At 33.4% G+C, this 21,254-nt stretch overlaps 1 protein-coding gene across 1 annotated transcript; it reads right to left on the bottom strand.

Annotated features, from left to right (window-relative positions):
* Positions 1-398: 398 nt before the first annotated feature.
* LOC126828345 (selenocysteine lyase) lies at positions 399-20,885 on the bottom strand. Its single transcript, XM_050558053.1, has 11 exons — positions 20,776-20,885; positions 16,344-16,415; positions 12,003-12,031; positions 11,683-11,851; positions 10,173-10,300; positions 8,336-8,491; positions 7,187-7,296; positions 5,507-5,543; positions 3,261-3,360; positions 2,872-2,941; positions 399-891 (listed from the first exon to the last, which is right to left on the bottom strand). Exons 2-11 carry the CDS (start codon positions 16,363-16,365, stop codon positions 753-755), a joined length of 960 nt encoding a protein of 319 aa, XP_050414010.1. The 5' UTR covers positions 16,366-16,415; positions 20,776-20,885; the 3' UTR covers positions 399-752.
* Between the last annotated feature and the right edge of the window lie 369 nt (positions 20,886-21,254).

The following is a 21,254-nucleotide window of genomic DNA, read 5'->3' as shown; positions in this document are numbered from 1 at the left end:
CTAGAACTGACCTATGGGGCACACCACACATCATAGGGACCTCAACAGATTTGATTTATCGATCTTGACACATTGTTGTCTGTTTTCTAGGTATGCTCGGAACCAGCCTAAAACAGTGCCTCGAGTCCCCATTTCTTCTTGCAGAGCTGAACTTCAAAATAAAAATGTGAGTAAATAAAGTATGATCACTGTGAGAGCGACACAAAACAACTTCATCCCTCCTGCTGCTTCTATAGGAGTTTGGCCAAACTCCTAAGAAAGGCTTGATGTGGTGAAGTTTATTTGTGTTTGCAAGATCCCAAGACCGTTGCAAACAGTCATAGAAAAAAATGGGTGAAAGGTAAAACTAGTATAAAGCTTAATTTGATTAGTTACATCAAATATTATATTAATTCGTTTTATAATTCTTTATTAAAGTTAATATATGCCATAAAATTTGTTTATTTTATATAAAATATTTATAGTAAAACAAAAACCACAATCAACATATACAAACATTCATATATTTGTTTCATTTTAGTCTTGGGCTTATTCTGTTTAAAATTTCATGACTTTCTTTTTACCAATACAGTCATATTTTAGTGATTTGATCCCTATGATCAACCATACAATTTTATTTGCCATAAGCTCATGCTACATTATTACTTCATACCAAATCAATAAATAAACAAATAAATATATTTTTAACATAGTCTGAATATGTTTAGCAGCTGACATCTTTAAAACAGAATGAATTATGATGAGACAGTATTTTATACAGGAAGGGCTTGTTTTATATCTTTTATAACTCTATCTATATCTTCTTCACTTGTTTCTCTACCAACAGATAATCTTAAGGCACTCCATGCTATTTTGTCTGATACACCAATAGCTTGTAATATGTGAGATGCTCTACAAGAAAACATGTATATTATTATACATTAAACTACCAAATTCTCATCCAATCTACTCCACTAACCCCTTGGTCCACTCACGGAGGATATACATATTCAAATCATCCACCCTTGATAATTGTGCTATTTTCATCGAACAATCTTATATTTTTCGACTGGGCGAAGGGAACTAACTCACATTTTATTGCAACTAAGATCAACGAATCGGTGTTGCAAATTTGTCAAAATATTTTAGGACATTGTTTTGACTTCTTTGACATTAAATTTCTTGCAATTCTTTCCATATTGTCATCACCCCTGTCCGTCCGTCCACAATTTTTTGTGGACATTACACAGGTCACAATTTTTACCGACATTGATGAACCTTTAAATGTAGGTTTTTATCCCAAAGATCTCTGTTCCTTTCGATATTGGTATGTATCGGACAATTACTTCTTGGATTATGGCCCCCAATTGTACGAAAAATCATGTTTTTAGCTTGTGGACACTAGAGGTCACAAATTTTATCCTATTTTGATAAAACTTAAAATGTATGTTTATTACCCAAAGATCTCGACGCCTTTTGATATTTGTGCATATTGGACCATAACTTCTTGATATATGGCCCCTGAGTATGAAAAATCGCATTTTTATCTCTAGAGGTCACAATTTTTATCTAATTTAAAAACGTTCAATTATATCACTGTTACACCATATCGATGTAAAAATATGGTATATCAAGGTTGTGGATTCTCTAGAGGTCACAATTTTGATCCAATTGTGATGAAATTTGAAATACACATGTTCATAACCCAAAGACCTTGGTTCCTGTTGATATTCGTGCATACTGTGGCCCTTGATTTTATGAAAAATCATATTAACTTTAGCCTCTAGAGCGTCCACGAGCAATTGTGGACGTCGGACCAACGGATGGGGGCGACAACAATATACGACCACATTTCAATGTGGGCGTATCAAAAACATTCAAATTATATCACCATTACAAATCAATGAAGGTTGAGTTCGAATTTCTTAAAAATCTGACCCAAACTTCCCGACAAAATAGTCGCTCCTAGTATGCAAATAGTATAAAAGTATGTAATACCAAGGATAAGGACCCTCTAGAAGTCACAATTTTGATCTGATTTTGATGAAACTTGAAATCTATGATTATAATCCAATTATCTTGGTTCCTTTCAATACATGTATTTGAGCATATCGGACCATAACTTCCTGGATTATGACCCTCAAGAGTTCACAATTTTTATCTGTTACACCCTACTGACGGTTCAGTTTGAAATTAGTGAATATCGGACTGAAACTGCCTAACAAAATGGCAAATAGTGTAAAAGTATGTAATACCAAGCTTGTGGACTCTCTAGAAGTCACAATTTTGATCCAATTTGGATAAAACTTAAAATATATCTTTATATTCCAAATATCTCTGTCCCTTTTGATATTCGTGCATTTCAGTCAATCGGATATAAACTTTAGCCACTATGCTTGTGGACGCCGGACTGACAGACTAATGGACGGACGGACGGACGGGGGCGACGACAATATACAACCACATTTCAATGTGGGCGTATAAAAATCACCTTGTTTAGCTTGTTCTATATCCATCTCTTGCAAAATGTGGGCGTATCTTGCCTGGCAACCACTTGTTTGATTGGTTTGTAGAATGAACCTTACGATCAAGGGCAGATAATTTCAATGGAACCAGGGGTTAGTGGAGTAGAATGGATGACACCACTGGGGGTACCAAGGATGCCAAATGCTAATCGTTCTTTAGCTGCTATTCATGTATTGAAGAAATATTGTGAGCAAAAGCTTTACAAATTGTAGGGTAAATCACATAATATTTTCAATAAAACAATCTCATTCTGTTTTATATTAGATTAACAGTACTATTTATAAAATATAATTTGTATGATATTACAATGAAAAATAGTCTGGTATTAAAAAGAATATCTGGTGTAGATATTTCTATTGTACACACCTGTTCTGAGAATGACAGGCAGCACCAACACTAGCCTGCACCTGTTTACACCTCTTTAATATTTCATGTCCTAAATTACACATTTCAACAATCAATATACATAGTTCATGAACCAGAATAGTCATTTTGACATTACAAAACATTTATTACAATATTCCATGTGAAACTGTTTAATTATACTATAGTAAATCTGGTTGTATGATCTCAATTGATACTCAGAGTTCTATAAACAAGTTGTACACCATTGTGTAATATTACAAAGCAGAAGTGCACATTCTTAAAAGATGTTCACTGGCAACCTTTCATGATTATTTTTCAACAAGCAACAGATAGCAATCTTGTTCAATTGACAGTAGGCCTACAATATTGTCTAATAATGCTGAATTTACCTTTCAGTTCTGTATTTAGAAAAGAAACATTGCACGTATTTGGAAGTCTTTCACTTGTTGTAAATTTACCATTGATACAGACATCTTTACCAAAAACAACCTGTAATTTCATCATAATTAGAATAAAATTCTATAATTAACAACTTAGCTCAATTTTACACAAACTGAAATACCATTATTTGCATTTACATATTTGACATACATTATAATATATTGTTATTGTGTTTTGTAGCTGCACAAAACAAAGTGTTTCCAATAGAGAAAAGTTTCCAATTGTCAAGTATCAGGCAATAAAGTATCCTATGAAGATAAGTTGCTAGATAAAAAAAAAAAAACGCCCACAGCAGCCAAGTCGTCTGAGCAGTCCACAACAGTTGTCACATATATTCATTTTTATGTACTTGGGGCATTTAAGTAACATACTATAAGTAATTATCAGAACTAATTAAAGATGCATTGGCTAAGATTTTTTTATACAAAATATGTCCTGGTAATCACATGGTAACTTTAGCTGTTTAAGTTATTGAAAGTTGTTGGAAATCAATAGACTTCTACAGATTGATGAAGGGTCAAAACAGTAATTATGAGAAACCATTGAAAATTAATAGGCTTATTTGTCTCAGGAACACAAACAATGAATATGAATTATTGTTGAAAATCAGAAGGCCTCTTCCACTCATGCACATAAACACTGTGTATCAGCAGGATTAAAAACAAGGTATGACCACATTTCAATGAAGCTGCATATAAATACTAAATACAATATCCTACTACTGAAGCCATTAGTAATACAAACATTTCAGTTGTAGAAGTAGATTATATATATAATTATCTTACCAGTAATTGTTCTTCCAGATAATTTCGTGTTTTTAACATAGTAGATTGATATAAATCTAGGTTATCAGCAACTAACTCTGCTGCCTATAATAAACATCATTCACTTTGTTTTAACTATAATAAACAAGGTGTATGAATCAGCCATTGGTTAATCCTTGTATAACATTTATACATATCATATTGTGCGCATGTATATATCCATAAATAAAGATAGATTGCCAGGCAACGAAACATACGCCCACAGCAGCTAAATCATCCGAGTGGTCAACTAAGGTTGTCACATATTTAATCTTTTGTAGGTAATGGGGGTCATTTAAATAATGCATATAACTTTCATATAGGTTAGATGATGACTTGTTGTTCGAGCGTTCACATTGTTAAACAAAGTAAATCAAAGCTCATAACTTGAGAAGTAAATATTGGAAATTGCTGAAATTCAATAGGCTTCTTTGTTTCACCAATTTAAATGATGCATTTAAATTCATACAGATCGAATGATACCTTTCATCATTCGAGCGTTCACAAGGTTCAACAATGTTAACAAGGGCCATAACTCCAGAAGTAATTATTGGAAATTGCTGAACTTCAATAGGCTTCTTCGTTTCACTAATTTAATGATGCGTATACATTTCATACAGATTGGAAGATAAATTTTGTCGTTGGAGCATTCACAAAGCGCAACAAGGGTAATAATTCCAGAAGAAATTAATGGATTCTTTTTTCACTAATTTAAATAATTCATATAAATTTCATACAGATCCGATGATACCTTTTGTCGCTAGTGCATTCACAGGAATCTACAAAGTGAAACATGGGCCATTACTCTAGACATAAATAATGCACATTGCTGAAATTCAACAGGATTCTTCATTTCACTAATTTAAATCATGCAACGACAATATATACGACCACATTTCCATGTGGGTATATAAAATGTTCTGAAGATGTTCAGTATTTTGGTGTCTTTCTTTAATTTAGTTTATATATATATGTCCGAAAAATATTAGCACAGTCATTAAGCTACACTACTTTGTTCCACAGTAAACAATGAAAGGCAAAGAGTGTTGTGGACACAAGCTGGTTTCAACACTGGTTAAATTACATTTTAACATTTTTCCCCTCATCTAGGAGGTTGTCATGAATTATGTTAGAAATATAAACCATTATAAAAAAAAATTTGAACAAGAATATATCTTATCTATTATAAATGGTGAAATAAATTAGTACCAGCAAGTTTACACCATATGCACTGTCATACAAATTAAGCTTTATACATTTTATCCTAGTTGAAAGTATTTGTATAATTGTCATTCTTTTGCATTTTAAGTACACCAAAGCCCTTTCAGCCCATGGGTTAAAAAAAAATTACAAATAAAATTATTATGTAGATAACTATATATAATACTTACCTTTCCTAGACCGGCTATCATCCCTGTATTTTCAGTTCTAAAAAATCAATGATAGTTGAAGTAAAACAAGCCAACAGTGAGGCTGATGTCCCCCACCAAAATCCCAAAATAAATAGATGACACTTATTAATTAGTTGCACATTTATCTTTTTCAAAAGTATCGAGCAATCAAACTGATTATCTATACTTAGTCTAAGCATAAAATGTTCACAATCAAACTCAGTCAAGGTTTTGAAGTACCTGGTAGAAAAACTATACACTAAGTTTCATCTTGTCCCAAAGCATTGACCAATGAAATTACTTAGCTCTGCTTAGCTTATGCAGAAAATGTTAATCTTGAAACTCGGTCAAGACATTCACCTTATGAACATTTACATCAAGTTTAAACATTCTACCTCATTTAAAAGCAGAGTTGTTAGGTTCTAAAGTCTTGACTAATCAAATTGCTTATCGAACTTAGTCAAGGAATCTATACTCAGAGTTTCATCGTTCTCACTCAATTAGAACCAAAGTTATCGTTTTCCATAATCTCAACCAATCAGATTGCTTATCTCTGCTTAGCCGTAGTCGAGAATGTGCATGATCAAACTCTGTCACAGCATTCACCTGATAGACACCTACAGTAAGTTTGAACATTCTACCTCAATTAGGAGAGTTATTGTGTTTCAATGTCTCAACTAATCATATTGAAGTCTCTACTTTGCTTAAGCAGGAAATAATCTTTGAGAGGCATTTAGTAACTGGATAGAGCAATACACAAAAACACATACTTATGGAAAAAACAGGTACTTATTTATTTGGACGACGTTTCGATGAGTATTCTCTCAACGTTATCAAGCTAATAAAGTAATACAAAAATTATGAGGACAATATATACAGAAAGACTATAACAACAATTCATAATTGACCTCATAATTTTGTATTACTGTATTAGCTTGATAACGTTGAGAGAATACAGTCAAGCTACAGCCAAAAAGTTTTGCACAGTTGCTAGTTTTTACATGTACAATAACAAATTTTTTCCAGATTTTTTCAAGGGGTCGATTTCCCACCCTAGTCGACACATGGAATGACCCTTATCTCTGCTTACCCTGAGCAAAAATTGCTCATCTTCAAACTCCATTAAGGCATGCACATAATGAATGTCTACACCAAGTTTGAACATTGTACCTCAATTAGAAGGAGGGATATTGTGTTCCAAAGTCTTGACTTATCAAATTGCTTATCGTTCTCCTTACCCCAAGCAGTAAATGCTCATTATTGAACTTAGTCAAGGTATTGATGTAATTAAACTATACATCAAGTTCCATCACTCACCCTTAACTAAATTTATCATGTTCAAATTATAAGAAGGAGAATTATTGTGTCCCAAAAAGTCTGAAGGACGGACGGAGAGACTTTAATAATCCCCTGCTTTCCTTGAAAGGTGGGGGACAATAACTTTTATTTTAAGAGTTGCAGAAATTAGTCTTTATGGTTAAATATTATATATTTGTAATATTTAATACATGTATATTTAAAAGTTTCTAAATTCAATTTTAAGGATTATATACCAAAATATACTATGATTAGGATGGGAAAATCTATATTTTAATTACATTTACCAATTTGTCTTCAGGACTATTATGTACAAAAGACAATATTGTTTTAACTACTTTAAGAAGTTACTATATATCTAACCCGGAACGAAGATTATATTCCTGTCCACCACCATGTAACATTGCATATAAAGGTGTTTTAACTTGTTGTACATCATTAACATATATAGCTCCTATTCTTGGTCCATAAAACTAAACAAATTTTAAAATATTCTTTAGATACATTACTTTCAAGTCCTTAATTTATAAGATGTTGGCATATAAATGATACCAGTGGTTACCATGCAAGATACGCCCACATTTTCCAAGAGATGGATAGAGAAAAAGCTAAAGAAAAGCTAATTTTTTGTACAATCAGTCCATAATCCAGGAAGTTACCATTCGATATGCACAAATATCGAAAGAAACCAAGATCTTTGGATTTTAATCATACATTTCAAGTTTCATCAAAATTGGACAAAAATTGTGAAATGTAGAGTGTCCACAACCTTGGTATTACATTACATTTTGTCCGGCAGTTTGGGTCAGATTTTTACAATATTCGAACTCAACCTTTATTGGTATGTAACAGTTATATATTTAAACGTTTTTTTAAAAATTGAATACTAATTGTGACCACTAGCGGGTCCACAAGCTAACAATGCAATTTTACGAAATTCGAAGTCAACCATCATTAGTGATATATTTAAATGTTTTTATTAACTCGGATAACAATTGTGACCTCTAGATGGACCACAAGCTAAAAACGCAATTTTTCATACAATTAAGGGTTATAATTCAGGAAGTTACGATCTGATATGCGCAAATATCGACAGGAACCGAGATCTTTGGGTTATAAACATGCATTTCAAGTTTCATCAAAATCAGATGAAAATTGTGACCTCTAGAGTGTCCACAAGCTAAAAACGTGATTTTTCGTTGAACAATCAGGGGCCATAATCCATGAAGTTATGGTCTGATATATGCCAATATCGAAAGGAACCAAAATCTTTGGGAGATAGATTTATATTTTAAGTTTCGTCAAAATTGAATAAAAATTGTGACCTGTAGAGGTGTCCAAAACAAATTGTGGGCGTATAAAAATCAAGAGTCTTGCACAAGGTTCAGTGTGCTTTAAAACAAATTTTAATCGGTAGGTAATTACAATTTTGATTTAGCTCAGATTTTGTATATCTGCAATTGCAGTAACAATTAAATAAAGAGAATAAACAGATTTGATTTATGTGTTTACCTTATGTCCTACTATAGTTAAATAATCCACACCTAAATTATCAACATTTACTGGTATTTTACCTATAGCTTGTGCAGCGTCAGTATGCAACAATATTCGGCTTTCATTCACAGACCTTTTTACTGCATAAAGCTTTTCACTGATTTCTTGAATTGGCTAAAACATAGATGTCAATTATCAATTCAGTAAAACATCCAATTTACTGCCAAGCAGAAAGTGGTGTCGGAATTTATGCAACTACAGTATACTGAATTAACAAGCCAACATTGAGGCTGATGTGCCCCGCCGAAATCCCCAAAATAAATAGATGAGACATATTAATTAATTTCACATTTATCTTTTACAAAAGTACTGAGCAATGAAACTGATTATCTACACTCAGTCTAAGCATAAAATTTTCTTGATCAAACAAAATCAGTCAAGGTTTTGAAGTACCTGGTAGTGAAACTATACAATAAGTTTCTCACTCTCCATCAATTAGAACCAAATTTTTTTTGTCCCATAGCATCGACCAATGAAATTGCTTAGCTTTGCTTAACTTTAGCTGGAAATGTTAATCACTGAACTCAGTCAAGACATTCACCTAATGAACATCTTCATCAAGTTTAACCATTTTACCTCAAATAAAAGCACAGTAGTTATGTTCCAAAGTCTTGACCAATAAAATTGCTTATTACTACTTATAATTAGCCTAAGCAGAAAATTCTCATCCTCAAACTTAGTTAAGGTATTGATATAATGAATCTATACTTAGAGTTTCATCGCTCTCATCCAATTAGAACCAAAGTTATCTTGTTCCAAACTCTCAACCAATCAAATTGCCTATCTCAGCTTAGCCTTAGTGGAAAATGTGCATGATAGCACTCTGTCAAGGCATTCACCTAATAGACTACACCAAGTTTGAAAATTTTACCTCAATTAGAAGGAGAGTTATTGTGTTCCAAAGTCTCGACCAATCAGACTGAAGTCTCTACTTTGCCTAAGCAGAAAATGCTCAGCATCGATCTTTGTTAAGTAAGGTATTGATGTGATGAAACTATATACAAAGCTTCATCACAATCACTCAATTAGAATCAAAGATGTTGAGGCCCAAAGTGTCGACCAATCAAATTGCTTATCGCTCTGCTTAACCTGAGCTGAAAATGCTCATTATCGAACTTAGTCAAGATATTGATGTAATGAAACTATACGCCAAGTTTCATCACTCTCACTTAATTAGAAATAAAGTTATAGTATCTCAAAGCATCAACCAATCAAATTACTTATCTCTGCTTACCCTAAGCAGAAAATGCTCATCTTCAAACTCCATCAAGGCATTGACTTAATAAACACCTACACCAGGTTTAAACATTTTAGCTCAATTAGAAGGAGATTATTGTGTCCCAAAAAGTGTGAAGGACAGACAGACGAAAATAACCATTTTAATAGTCCCCTGGCTGCTTCCTTCGAAAGGCAGGAGACAAAATCTAATCATGTGCAATTTGTTTTTACTGTCTGTATAAAAAGACACCTTTTTGTATAGTCTATTGTAGGACACCAGAACTGGTTCTTTGAAATGCTGAATGTTGAGATACATGTACCACATAAATGATTTTAGAGTTACCAACATAAACAACATATGTAGAGCTCTTGTGTTTCATAGTCGTACATAAATTGTTAACATCATAATACAATTCTTTATAAATAAATTATCAACAAGATCAACATTAAAAAGATCTGGTTGCTAAGAATGTGAGCCGTAATGAGCACCAAAGCAGATTTGATTAAAGTTAAAGTAATTTATCTCATATGATATCAGGGCCAATTAAACTTTTTGAAAAAAATATCTATATTCTACCTGTATTATACCTGTTTCATTATTAGCTAACATAATTGTTATAAGACATGTTGTGGGTTGAATAGCACTTAATATATCATCTACCTCAATACGGCCACTAGTATGTCTAGCTTTTACAAATGTAACAGCTGAAAATATTAGCATATATAGTCTTATTTTACATAAAAACTGTTGAAAATCACATTTTACCATTCAAAAGTCATCCAATATACAGTAGAATTCAATTTAGTACATTGACTTGTAACAATGAAATAACTTGTCTCACTTTATAAGATGAATAAGATCCGTTTATCTGAACCATCCAAATGCAGGGGTCAAAATTCACGACAGTACCCGCGGCAATTGCCGTAGTATCTAGCGAAATTGCCGTAGAAAATAAATAATAACCACGGCATATTTAGCCGTGGTAATTTATTTAAGAATATCACGACGGCAATTTGCCGATGTTGACAATAAAATCACCGTTCTATACGTGCGTAATCCACGGCATAATCGAAAGTAGGAATTTATGGTTTTGTTTCTTTCCCGAGTTCTCGTGACTGTATTTTTCTATCTGACCTAATTCTACCGTAACATCACATGCTCATGACTAGAATGGAAATACACACAACTCGTTGTCTAGTGTATTTAATCATTTAAGAAGTTCAAAACAATTTCCAGATATAAAGGCTATGAATAATTTACTGGAAAATATGACCAAATAAAAAAATTAGGTCGGGAAAATATTGCATATAATATAATTGTTAGCGTAAATATAGACGGGTTGTGAGAAGAAAAAAATCCAGAGGGCGTTACATGTCCGCCGCACGATGTGCATGCAATATTATAATGCCATGCACAGGTGTGAAGTCGTGTTTTGAGAATCAATTTACGGTATTATTATGGATATTTTAGAATCAGAATTCATCACCTCAACGGCGAAGTATTCATTTAAAACGCAAGTTTGGTACCACGATAATTATATTTGGTGGAATTCACGTGGATATGGATTATAGAATGTGCAAGAATTTTTAGGTCTTCTGATTTCGAAGAAATAAAACAGATTCATATTACGATGTTCATATGGACTGCGGTGTAAGTAAATTTAAGGGTGTTGTGGTGACCTAATTCTGGACAAATTCCGTAATAATATCGATATATAATAATGTATGTCAAAGTTTCCCAGTTTAAAAAAAATGCCGTAGTGACGAAAGTAAATGAAAAGTTTTGCCTTAGTGCAAATAAAAGCTGCCGTAGTGACAAAGGAATTACTGTGGCATTTTTTGAAAAAAATGCCTTCGTTCCAATTTCACGAATTTTGACCCCTGCTAATGTAAAATGATATTGATGTTAAATGAAATAGTACTTAGTTTCTAAATAACATTTACTAATATGTACATGTAAGTGTTTTCTTTTGAAAATATTTCATGAAACAAGGCCTAGAAATAAAAGTAATAGATTATCAAAAACAAGAATTAAAACTCAAAACTGAAATACATGTAATTGAGCAAGCCCAACAAATGCAATTTACCTGCCAATCCTTCTTTAATAAAATGTTGGAGAACACATTTGATAGAATCATGTTCTAAATTAGATGTTATTATATGTGGTAACTTATGAATACCATCATTTATACTTTTCTCATCTTGAAAACATAATCTATAATGTTTTATTGCTGTTTGTAATATCCAATTATTACCCTACAGAAATAAAACATAAATAAATCAATATCAGAAAACTCAAAATAATCTTTGTCTTTTACTTTAAATAGATTATAATTTATTTTATATCATATGATTATCATAAATTTGCGATATAATTTCAAAATGTAAGAGCATAAAGTAAGCTTACCTCAGTACCACCAGATGTAAATATTATATCTAAAAAAAAAAACCATCAACATATTATTGTCAGTACCACAAGGTCTGTAAGCTATAAAATGTTATTTACATATATTAATATCAATGTATGTAACCAGTTATAGACAAAATAACTTATTAAAAGAGAAATTCACTTTAATTCATAATGATGTCACAAATTTGCTTAGAAAATGATTAACGCTGCAACATTTACATTGTTTGATATAAACGAATGAAAATAAGTTCTGAAAGAATTTGTGGTGGGATCTATGTTCAATAAACCATCTACAATATCTGTGTTAAATACAACACAAACCATCTCCTCATTAGTATAAACTTTATTTACCTATTAAATATTTATAACATCAAAATAGAACTAATCATTGACAAGCATGCTCCTGAAATAATCCAGAAGATGAAAACAGGTCCTAACAACCCATGGTTCAAAGATGAGATTAAAGATGCTAGAAGAGTCAGAACAAAAGCTGAGAGGACCTGGAGGCGCACAAATCTCTTAGTCCATAAAGAAATATATAAATAAAAACAGCAAAACTAGCATTTCATAATAATAAGCTTGACAACTGTGGAAATTATCAGAAAAAAACATTTAATTTTGTAGACCATCTACTCACCAGAGAACCAGCAGTTGCCATGCAAGATACACCCACATTTTGCAAGACATGGACAGAGAACAAGCTTAAAAATAATCAATTATTCGTACAATCAGGGGCCATAATACAAAAAATTATTGTCCAATACATGTAAGTATCGATAGGAACCCAGATCTTCGGGATATAAACATATATTCTAAGTTTCATCAAAATTGGATAAGAATTGAGACCTCCAGAGGGTCCATAACCTTGCTTTTAACGACTTTTACACTATTTGCGAACAAGAAGCAGCCATTTTCGGTCTGAATTTCAAGAAATTCAAACTCAAATTGTCATCATGGCTTAACGGTGATATATTTAAACGTTTTTCTTTTAAATTGTATGAAAATTGTGACCTCAGGGGCCATAAAAAAGGAAGTTATGTTACGATCCGATATGCGTGAATATCGATAGGAACCGAGATCTGTGGGATATAAACATACATTTCAAGTTTCATCAAAGTTGGAAAAAAATTGGGATCTTTAGACGGTGCACAAACTTGTTATTACATACTTTTACAAAGAGCAGCCATTTTGTCGGGTAGGTTCGGTCCGAACCAAACCATCATTAGGGTGTCACAGTAATATATTGAAACATTTTTTAAAATCGGATAAAAACTGTGACCTCCTGCTCCAGAGGCATCACAAGCTAAAAATGAGGTTTTCGTAAAATCAGGATCAGGGCCATAATCCAGGAAGTTACAGTTCGATATGCACAAATATCAAAAGAATCCAAGATGTATTAGATATAAACAAATATTTTAAGTTTCTTCAAAATCTGATAAAAATTGTGACCTCTAGTGTCCACAAGCTAAAAACACGACCTTTCGTTCCATAAGGGCCATAATTCAGGAGTTACAGTCCAATAGGGATATAAACATTTATTTTAGGTTTCATCAAAATCGGATAAAAATTGTGACCTCTAGAGGATCCACAACCTTGGTATTACATACCTTTACACTATTTGTATATGTGGAGCGGCCATTTTGTCGGGCAGTTTTGGACCGAATTTCATGAAATTCTAACTCAACCATATTTGTATTGTAGAAGTGATGTATTTAAACGCTTTTTCAAATCAGATAAAAATTGAGACTTCTAGAGAGTCCATAATCTAAAAACATGATTTTTGCGTACAACCAGGTGCCCTAATCCATGAAGGTCAATATATATATGCTCCATTATCGAAAAGAACCGAGGTCTTTGGGACATAAACGTATATTGTAAGTCTTATCAAAATCAGATAAAAATTATGACCTCTTGATGATCCATAACCTTGCTAGTACATACTTTTACACAATTTGTGTACGAGGAGCGGTCCTTTTTTCGGGCAGTTTTGTGAAAATAAAAACGTTTTCTTGCTTAGAGGTGAAATAAAATATGTTATTCACGACAAAACGACAAATGTTCTATTTATTTTATGATTTTACAATCATTTTAGGTAAAAACAACATGGACTACTTTTACACAATTTGTGTACGAGGAGCGGTCCTTTCTTCGGGCAGTTTCGTGAAAATGAAAACGTTTTCTTGCTTAGAGGTGAAATAAAATATGTTATTCACGACAAAACGACAAATGTTCTATTTATTTTATGATTTTACAATCATTTTAGGTAAAAACAACATAGACTACTTTGTCCGCTTGGACAACGCGGGGGGTTAGACCGATTTACATCTTTATCTGCTTCTGGTGTATGAATACCTTTGAGAATGTAACGATCGACAAGTCGGCATGTCAGCCATATTGTTTTCATAATTTTGTCACTAAAAAGTGTTTTACTGGTCGTTTGTGAATGTGTGGATTATTACATTTTTCAGGACATGTTACTTTTACTGATATCGATGTGTTTATTGAAATACATGTAAGTCAAGCGATTTAAAATCATGCCACGAGCCTTGACAACAACACTTACACAACTCGACTCAACGACTTGAATTAGTGACCGTGCGTGGTGAGTTGTGACTCCAGAAAACAAAACAAAGTAGTCCCGGCGGCCAGTGAAATAACAAGTTTTATTTCACTGCTAGCCAGTGGAATAACACTTTTATTTCACTGATAAAACGCGGTATTCCACTACGGATCATAAAATAAATGCCTATATCGAAAGGAACTCAGATCTTTGGGAGATAAAACTATATTTCAAGTTGTGTCATAATAGGATAAAAATTGAGACCTGCAGACTGTCCACAAACCAGTTGTGAGAGAGGCGACGACAACATACGTCCACATGAAAATGCTGATGTATGAAAATCAAGTCTACTTCCAGAACATAGTTCAAAATAAAACTTGCAGAAAACTTTTTCCACTATTTTAATTAGACTCAAATATAAATCCAAAGCACAATGCAATAGCTGAAAATGTCTGAAACTTCCAAGTCATCTGAGCTCGACCCCTACCAACACATCTCTTGAAGCAGCACCTTGAACTGTTCCTTCCACTTTTGTGTCAAATAATCAACAAATCTCTTGAACCAGGCCTATTTCCATCTGATTGTAGCAATCATTAGACCTCATTTGAAGAAACCAAACTTGGATGCAACCACCTGGACAACACTGTTCAATCTGTCTATAAACAATTTCATAGCACCGAAAACAGCTTTAATCAAGGTAACTAGTAACATTTACAGAGCCTTGGACAAGTAATGTATCCAATTAGTCCTACTTGACTATTCCACTACTTTTGACACCCTAGACATTCTTGATCTCTGAAAAACACTATGGAATGATATTGGATTAAATGGAATTGTCTTCTCATGGTTTAAGTTTAACCTTTCTAGTCGTAGCCAGCAGTTCAGAATAATAGAACACAGTCAGAGAGCCTAGACATGCTCAGTGGTGTCCCACATGGTTCAATTCTAGGCCCTGTCCTGTTTATCATCTTCACCAAACCAGTGAATATAATCGCTGCCAAATATTGATTTATTTTCCAATACCTAACAAAAAAACATTAACTTTGATTCAATGTCTCAGCAAACAGCAATGGAAGTAATAGAATCATGTCTCCAAGAATTACAACAGTTCATGACCATGCACTTCCTGAAACTTAATCCAGAAATTCCTAGTAATCACCTCAAGGCAGCAACTTGCCATCCTCAAATGACCACAGTTGCAATTTGACAAACAGATCTTTCAACTATGAGCATCACCCAAAAATATCACAACAATGTTGTTCAACTGCATTTTATCAACTCCACAGAATATGTCACCTTTAAAAATATAAGGAGGCTTATTCTTGCCTTTATACATGTAACATCAAAGTTGAACTACCGCAATGCACTACTATACAGAATAGTAGACTATTATATTCAGAAACTTCAACATGTACAGAACTCAGCTGCAAGACTCTTAACCAAAACAAGTAAACATGAGCATATAACACCTTTTCTTTCAAAATTACATCGGCTTCCTACAAAATAGCGGATCTTCAAAATCTTACTCCATACATACAAAGGATTAAATTTTAAAATGCAGAACCACATGAAGGAAATGCTCAAACTCCATGAATCCACCCGGGGACTACGATCTTTTTCATAGGACCCTCTTGTCACACTCCGTAAAAGTTACTTTGCATTTGCAGAACCATATCTCTGAAATCAGTTACCTATTAAAATAAGGCAATCCAAATCTATCGAAACATTCATGTCAACATTGAATCATGCGCTGTATAAATAAATCCTAATATTATTACCTGAAGATTTAGCGCCTATCATTCGAGCAACATTTTGTCTTGCTGTTGATATAATCTGCTTAGCTTTTAGACCTGTGTAAATATATACCTCAGATGAAAGTATTAAACTATTTATAGCATTCATAAATAAAAAGATAGGTTGCCTGATAAGGAAACATACATCCACAGCAGCTAAATCGAGTAACAACCTATTAAGTAATTATCAGAAATCATTAAAATTTGTTTGGCTTCTAGTTCTGCCCTATAGTAACGTATACAAAACATTTAATATCAAGGGCCATAACTCTAGAAGTAATTGTCCGAAATCGTTGGAAATCAATAGGCCTTAAACACTGTATAAATTTAAAGTCAATCGGCTTCTTCGTCTCATGATCTTAAATTCTGTGTATAAATTGCTTGTGGATGCTGGATAGCGACAATATATGACTACATTTCAATATGGGTGTATAAAAATCAATACCTCTATGCATTTGAGGATTTTTTTTTATATTTTGCTAACATGTATACTTTCTAATTAAAAGTAACAAAGAAGAAGTAGAATTAATTTTAATATTGCCTGAACATTAGGCCTGCAGGCAAAAAATTCTAGCTTGCTTAAAGATAGGTTGCCATGCAACAAAACACACCCACAGCAGCTAAATCGTCTGGGCAGTCAACAAAAGTTGTCGCATATTTTTACTTTCGTCAGTAATGAAACATTTATAATACACTAAATATTGATTAAGAGTAACAACTTATTAAGTAATTATCTGAAAATCATTAGAATTTGTTTGCCCCATGCTAACGTTTAGTATACAAAACATTTAATATCATGGATTTAGCTGTTCAAGTGAACAAAAATCATTGAAAATCAATATACTTGTTCGTCTCAAGACCTTAAACTCTGTGTATCAATCTAAAGTCAATCAAAACGATAATATATAGGCAGGTGCATAAATATAAAATTATGACCTGATGACCTTAAACATTGTGTATAAATTTAAAGTCAATCGGATATTAACTTTAGCCTCTAGAGCGTCCACAAGATTTTTCAAAGTGATCAAGGACAATAACTCTGTCAGTGATGATCGGAAATTGGTGAAAATCAATAGGTTTCCTCGCCTCATGACCTTATAAATTTAAAGTCACTCAGTTAAAACTTTAGCCTCTAGAGCGTCCACAAGCAATTATGGATGCCGGACCGACAGACCCGACCGAACAAAGGACTGGGGGCGATGACAATATACGACCACATTTCAATGTGGGTGTATAAAAACACAATTCCACCACAAGGTCCTCGAGGTTAAACAAACTATACATTTTTGGAAAGTTTATAACACCGGGAAAAAAATAATGAGAGTTCCAAGCAAAGTGTTTGCAATAACTCGATTTACAGCCTGATGATAATCGTCACAATTGCCGAGTCCATGCTATAGTTAGTTATACTAAAAATTCTGAAGTTGGTATAAAATTAAATATTTTGGAATTATCTCTCTTCAGTCAAATGTCTGCAATTGATAACAGTATATCAGGTGCGTGCTGGCTGCTTATGCTGTATGGTGCACAAGACTTGTGTGAGCACACAAGTGTGAAGCCCAATGTCCATATCATTAACAGGGTCCCAGGGGCCTGCGCAGGTTGGTGGGCGGGTGTTTACCAGAAATCATGGGCTCGGTGGATAGAATCTGAAGTTCCAGGAGATATGTTGACATTGGTTGAGCTATATGGTTATGAAGTAATGGAGACCAGAATCTGTCAGTAGTATTGTAAATCGCATTGAAACCATGCCACCTTTCCACTAAAATATAAACCCACATACCCTTTCAATAATTAGTGTCTACAGTATTTTTACTACATGTAGCTGTAAACCTCTATTTCAAATAAGATTTAAGGCTAGTTACAATCATATTTAAACTGAAACCATATCTATCATTGTGTAATTTCCTAACAAATATAGATATATGAAAAAAACTAATTATTTATTAAGTAAAACAATCATTAAAAACCAAAATTACGCAGTTACTCTTCACTTTAAATATCATCAAAGTTAGTCAACATCATCATCATCGCTATCACTGCATGTATGTACATCAAATTTGGTCTCTTTATTAACAGTCATTTGGTTTCATTTTCACATTGACTACACTTACAGTGGCACAGGACAAGAGGGGGTGGTTAGGACAGTGACTAGTCATTCAATAGTTTAAACAATATTTGATTCAACAAACTCAATCGGATTGAACAACAGGCAAGGGGCTACATAAATTCTCTCAAAGTCAAAACAGTATTTCTATTAGTATATCTGGAAACCTTTAGTTCAGGTATGATTTGAGGCTAAATTCCAAACAAATACTTGAATTGAAACAAAACATCTATAAATATTTAGTTTCGCATTAAGATAGATATATGGCAAAAAGTAAATAACACTGTAAGGGAGTGGCAATTGTAATGAAGAGAAAACAAGCCAACAGTGAGGCTGATGTCCCCCACTGAAATCCCAAAATAAATAGATGACACATATTAATTAATCGTACATTTATTTTTTTCAAAAGTATTGAGCAATCAAACTACACACTAAGTTTCATCACTCTCTATCAGAAAGAATCAAGATTATCTTGTCCCAAAGCATCGACCAATGAAATTGATTAGCTCTAGCTTGAAATGTTAATCATTGAAATCAGTCAAGACATTCACCTAATGAACATTTACATCAGGTTTAAACATTCTACCTCAATTTTTAAGCAGAGTTATTGTGTTCCAATCAAATTGCTTATCGCTCTGCTTACCCTCAGCAGAAAATGTTCATTATCGAACTTAGTCAAGGTATTGATGTAATAAAGCTATACACCAAGTGTCCTCACTCTCACTTAATTAGAACTAAAGTTATCTTGTCCCAAAGCATCAACCAATCAAATTGCTTATCTCTGCGTACCCTAAGCAGAAAATGCTCATCTTCGAACTCCAACAAGTCATTGACCCAATAAATACCTACACCAAGTTTGAACATTCTAGCTCAATTAGAAGGAGAGTTATTGTGTTCCAAAATCTTGGCCAATCAAATTGCTTATCGCTCTGCTTACCCTGAGCAGAAAATGATCATTAACAAACTTAGTCAAGTTATTGATGTAATGAAACTATACACCAAGTTTCATCACTCTCACTTAATTAGAACTAAAGTTATCGTGTCCCAAACCATCAACCAAATTGCTTATCTCCACTTACCCTAAGCGGAAAATGCTCATCTTCGAACTACATCAAGGTATTGACCTAATAAACACCTACACCAAGTTTGAACATTCTAGCTCAATTAGAAAGAGAGTTATTGTGTTCCAAAAAGTGTGACGGACAGACGGATGAACCCATTTTAATAGTCCCCTGCTTTCTTTGAAAGGCGGGGGACGGGGACAAAAAATCAAACAGAGTTTTATGTCTTACTGTTCAGTATCAGCTGGGATAATGAAGATGCACCAGTACATACACCATGCATTAAAGGGACTATCCCGATTTCAAAAGAGTGTCAAAAATAAAAGTCTGAGTACGTATGAAATTTAAGCGCCAAAATATAGAGGAATGGTGTATTTACCTTCTCTCAAAATTCCAGCTTGAAATATTGAGTAGTTTGGACGTGAACGTCAAAACTGCTTATCCGGACACGTAACCCTTTTAAGATTTCGGGTCAGTTTTTTTGTTGGGTGACCTGATAATCGATTCCCGTTCCTTGAGAGGTCTATATAGTGAATGGCCCATGTGCTCTACTTGACAACGAAAGGTAAATTTCACCTACACATTATTATTATAAAATAAAAATCTAGTTTTATGCAGACACCGCATAATACAGCTTGGGACACTGGTCTCCATTTCCAGATGAAGACTGGCGGGTTTAAGTTGTTTGAAAACGTATCACAAATAGTGAGTTAGTTGCTCGGCCCTTAGCTAGAGGAATTTAAGGGATTTTAACACAAAATTAAGCAGTTTCATTCTGCAAAGAATATCGGGATTAGCCCTTTAAGCTATAGGGAGAATTTGGTCCAAACAGAACAGATTTCGTTTCTCTTCATTACAATATTGTCACTCCTATTACAGTATTGTTTAGTTTTGGCCATATAACTCCTTGTACCGTAAATGGATTTCCAAAATTCTGTATGTCCCCTTGTCAATTATGTTTTGGTTTAAATTTATGTCAACTTCACAATTATTAGTACAAATATAGCATTTACTTGACACTTACGACAATTTTCATCAGGCTATAATTCAAGTTATTGCAAACATTTTGCCAAGGAACTCCAAGGATCTGTGTTCCTGGTGTTATAAGCTTTCCACAAATGTATAGTTTGTTTAGCTTCGAGGACCTTTTTGTAGCGGAAATTCATGCTAGAAATTTTGGCTGTACATATAATATATGTATAATAAATATATACAAAACCATGATCAAGAGACTGTTGTCCTTTTTTACCTGCAGTGTGAGAACTTGAAGGATTGGCCCAGGCATCTTTTAAAGCATCTGTTATTGAAATCAAAACTTCATCAGCTAAGGGCGTTGTGGCATTATAATCTAAGTAAATACTGCAATCATAAAGAAAGTTATTGGGAAATTAAATTGTAGATATAGTCATTGGACATAATTATTACTTAATACAACAAGTTACTAAAGAAATACACCAGCGGCTGCCAGACAGGATACGCCCACATTTTCGAGAGATGGATAGAGAACAAGCTAAAAAGAAAGTGATTTTTCCTGCAATCAAGGGCCATAATTCACGAAGTTACACAACCTTGATATATCATATTTTTACACCATTCGCGTACAAGCGGCGGCCATTTTGTCTGGCAGTTTTGGTTTAATTTTCAGGAAATTCGAACTCAAGCTTTATTACTGTGTAACGGTGATATATTCAAACGATTTTTAAAATCAGATAATAACTCTGACCTTCA

Source organism: Patella vulgata, chromosome 7, assembly GCF_932274485.2.
Source record: "Patella vulgata chromosome 7, xgPatVulg1.2, whole genome shotgun sequence".
NCBI classification, from domain to species: Eukaryota; Metazoa; Mollusca; class Gastropoda; family Patellidae; genus Patella; species Patella vulgata.
The sequence above is the reverse complement of the archived record's forward strand: the minus strand, read 5'-3'. Positions and strand labels throughout refer to the sequence as shown.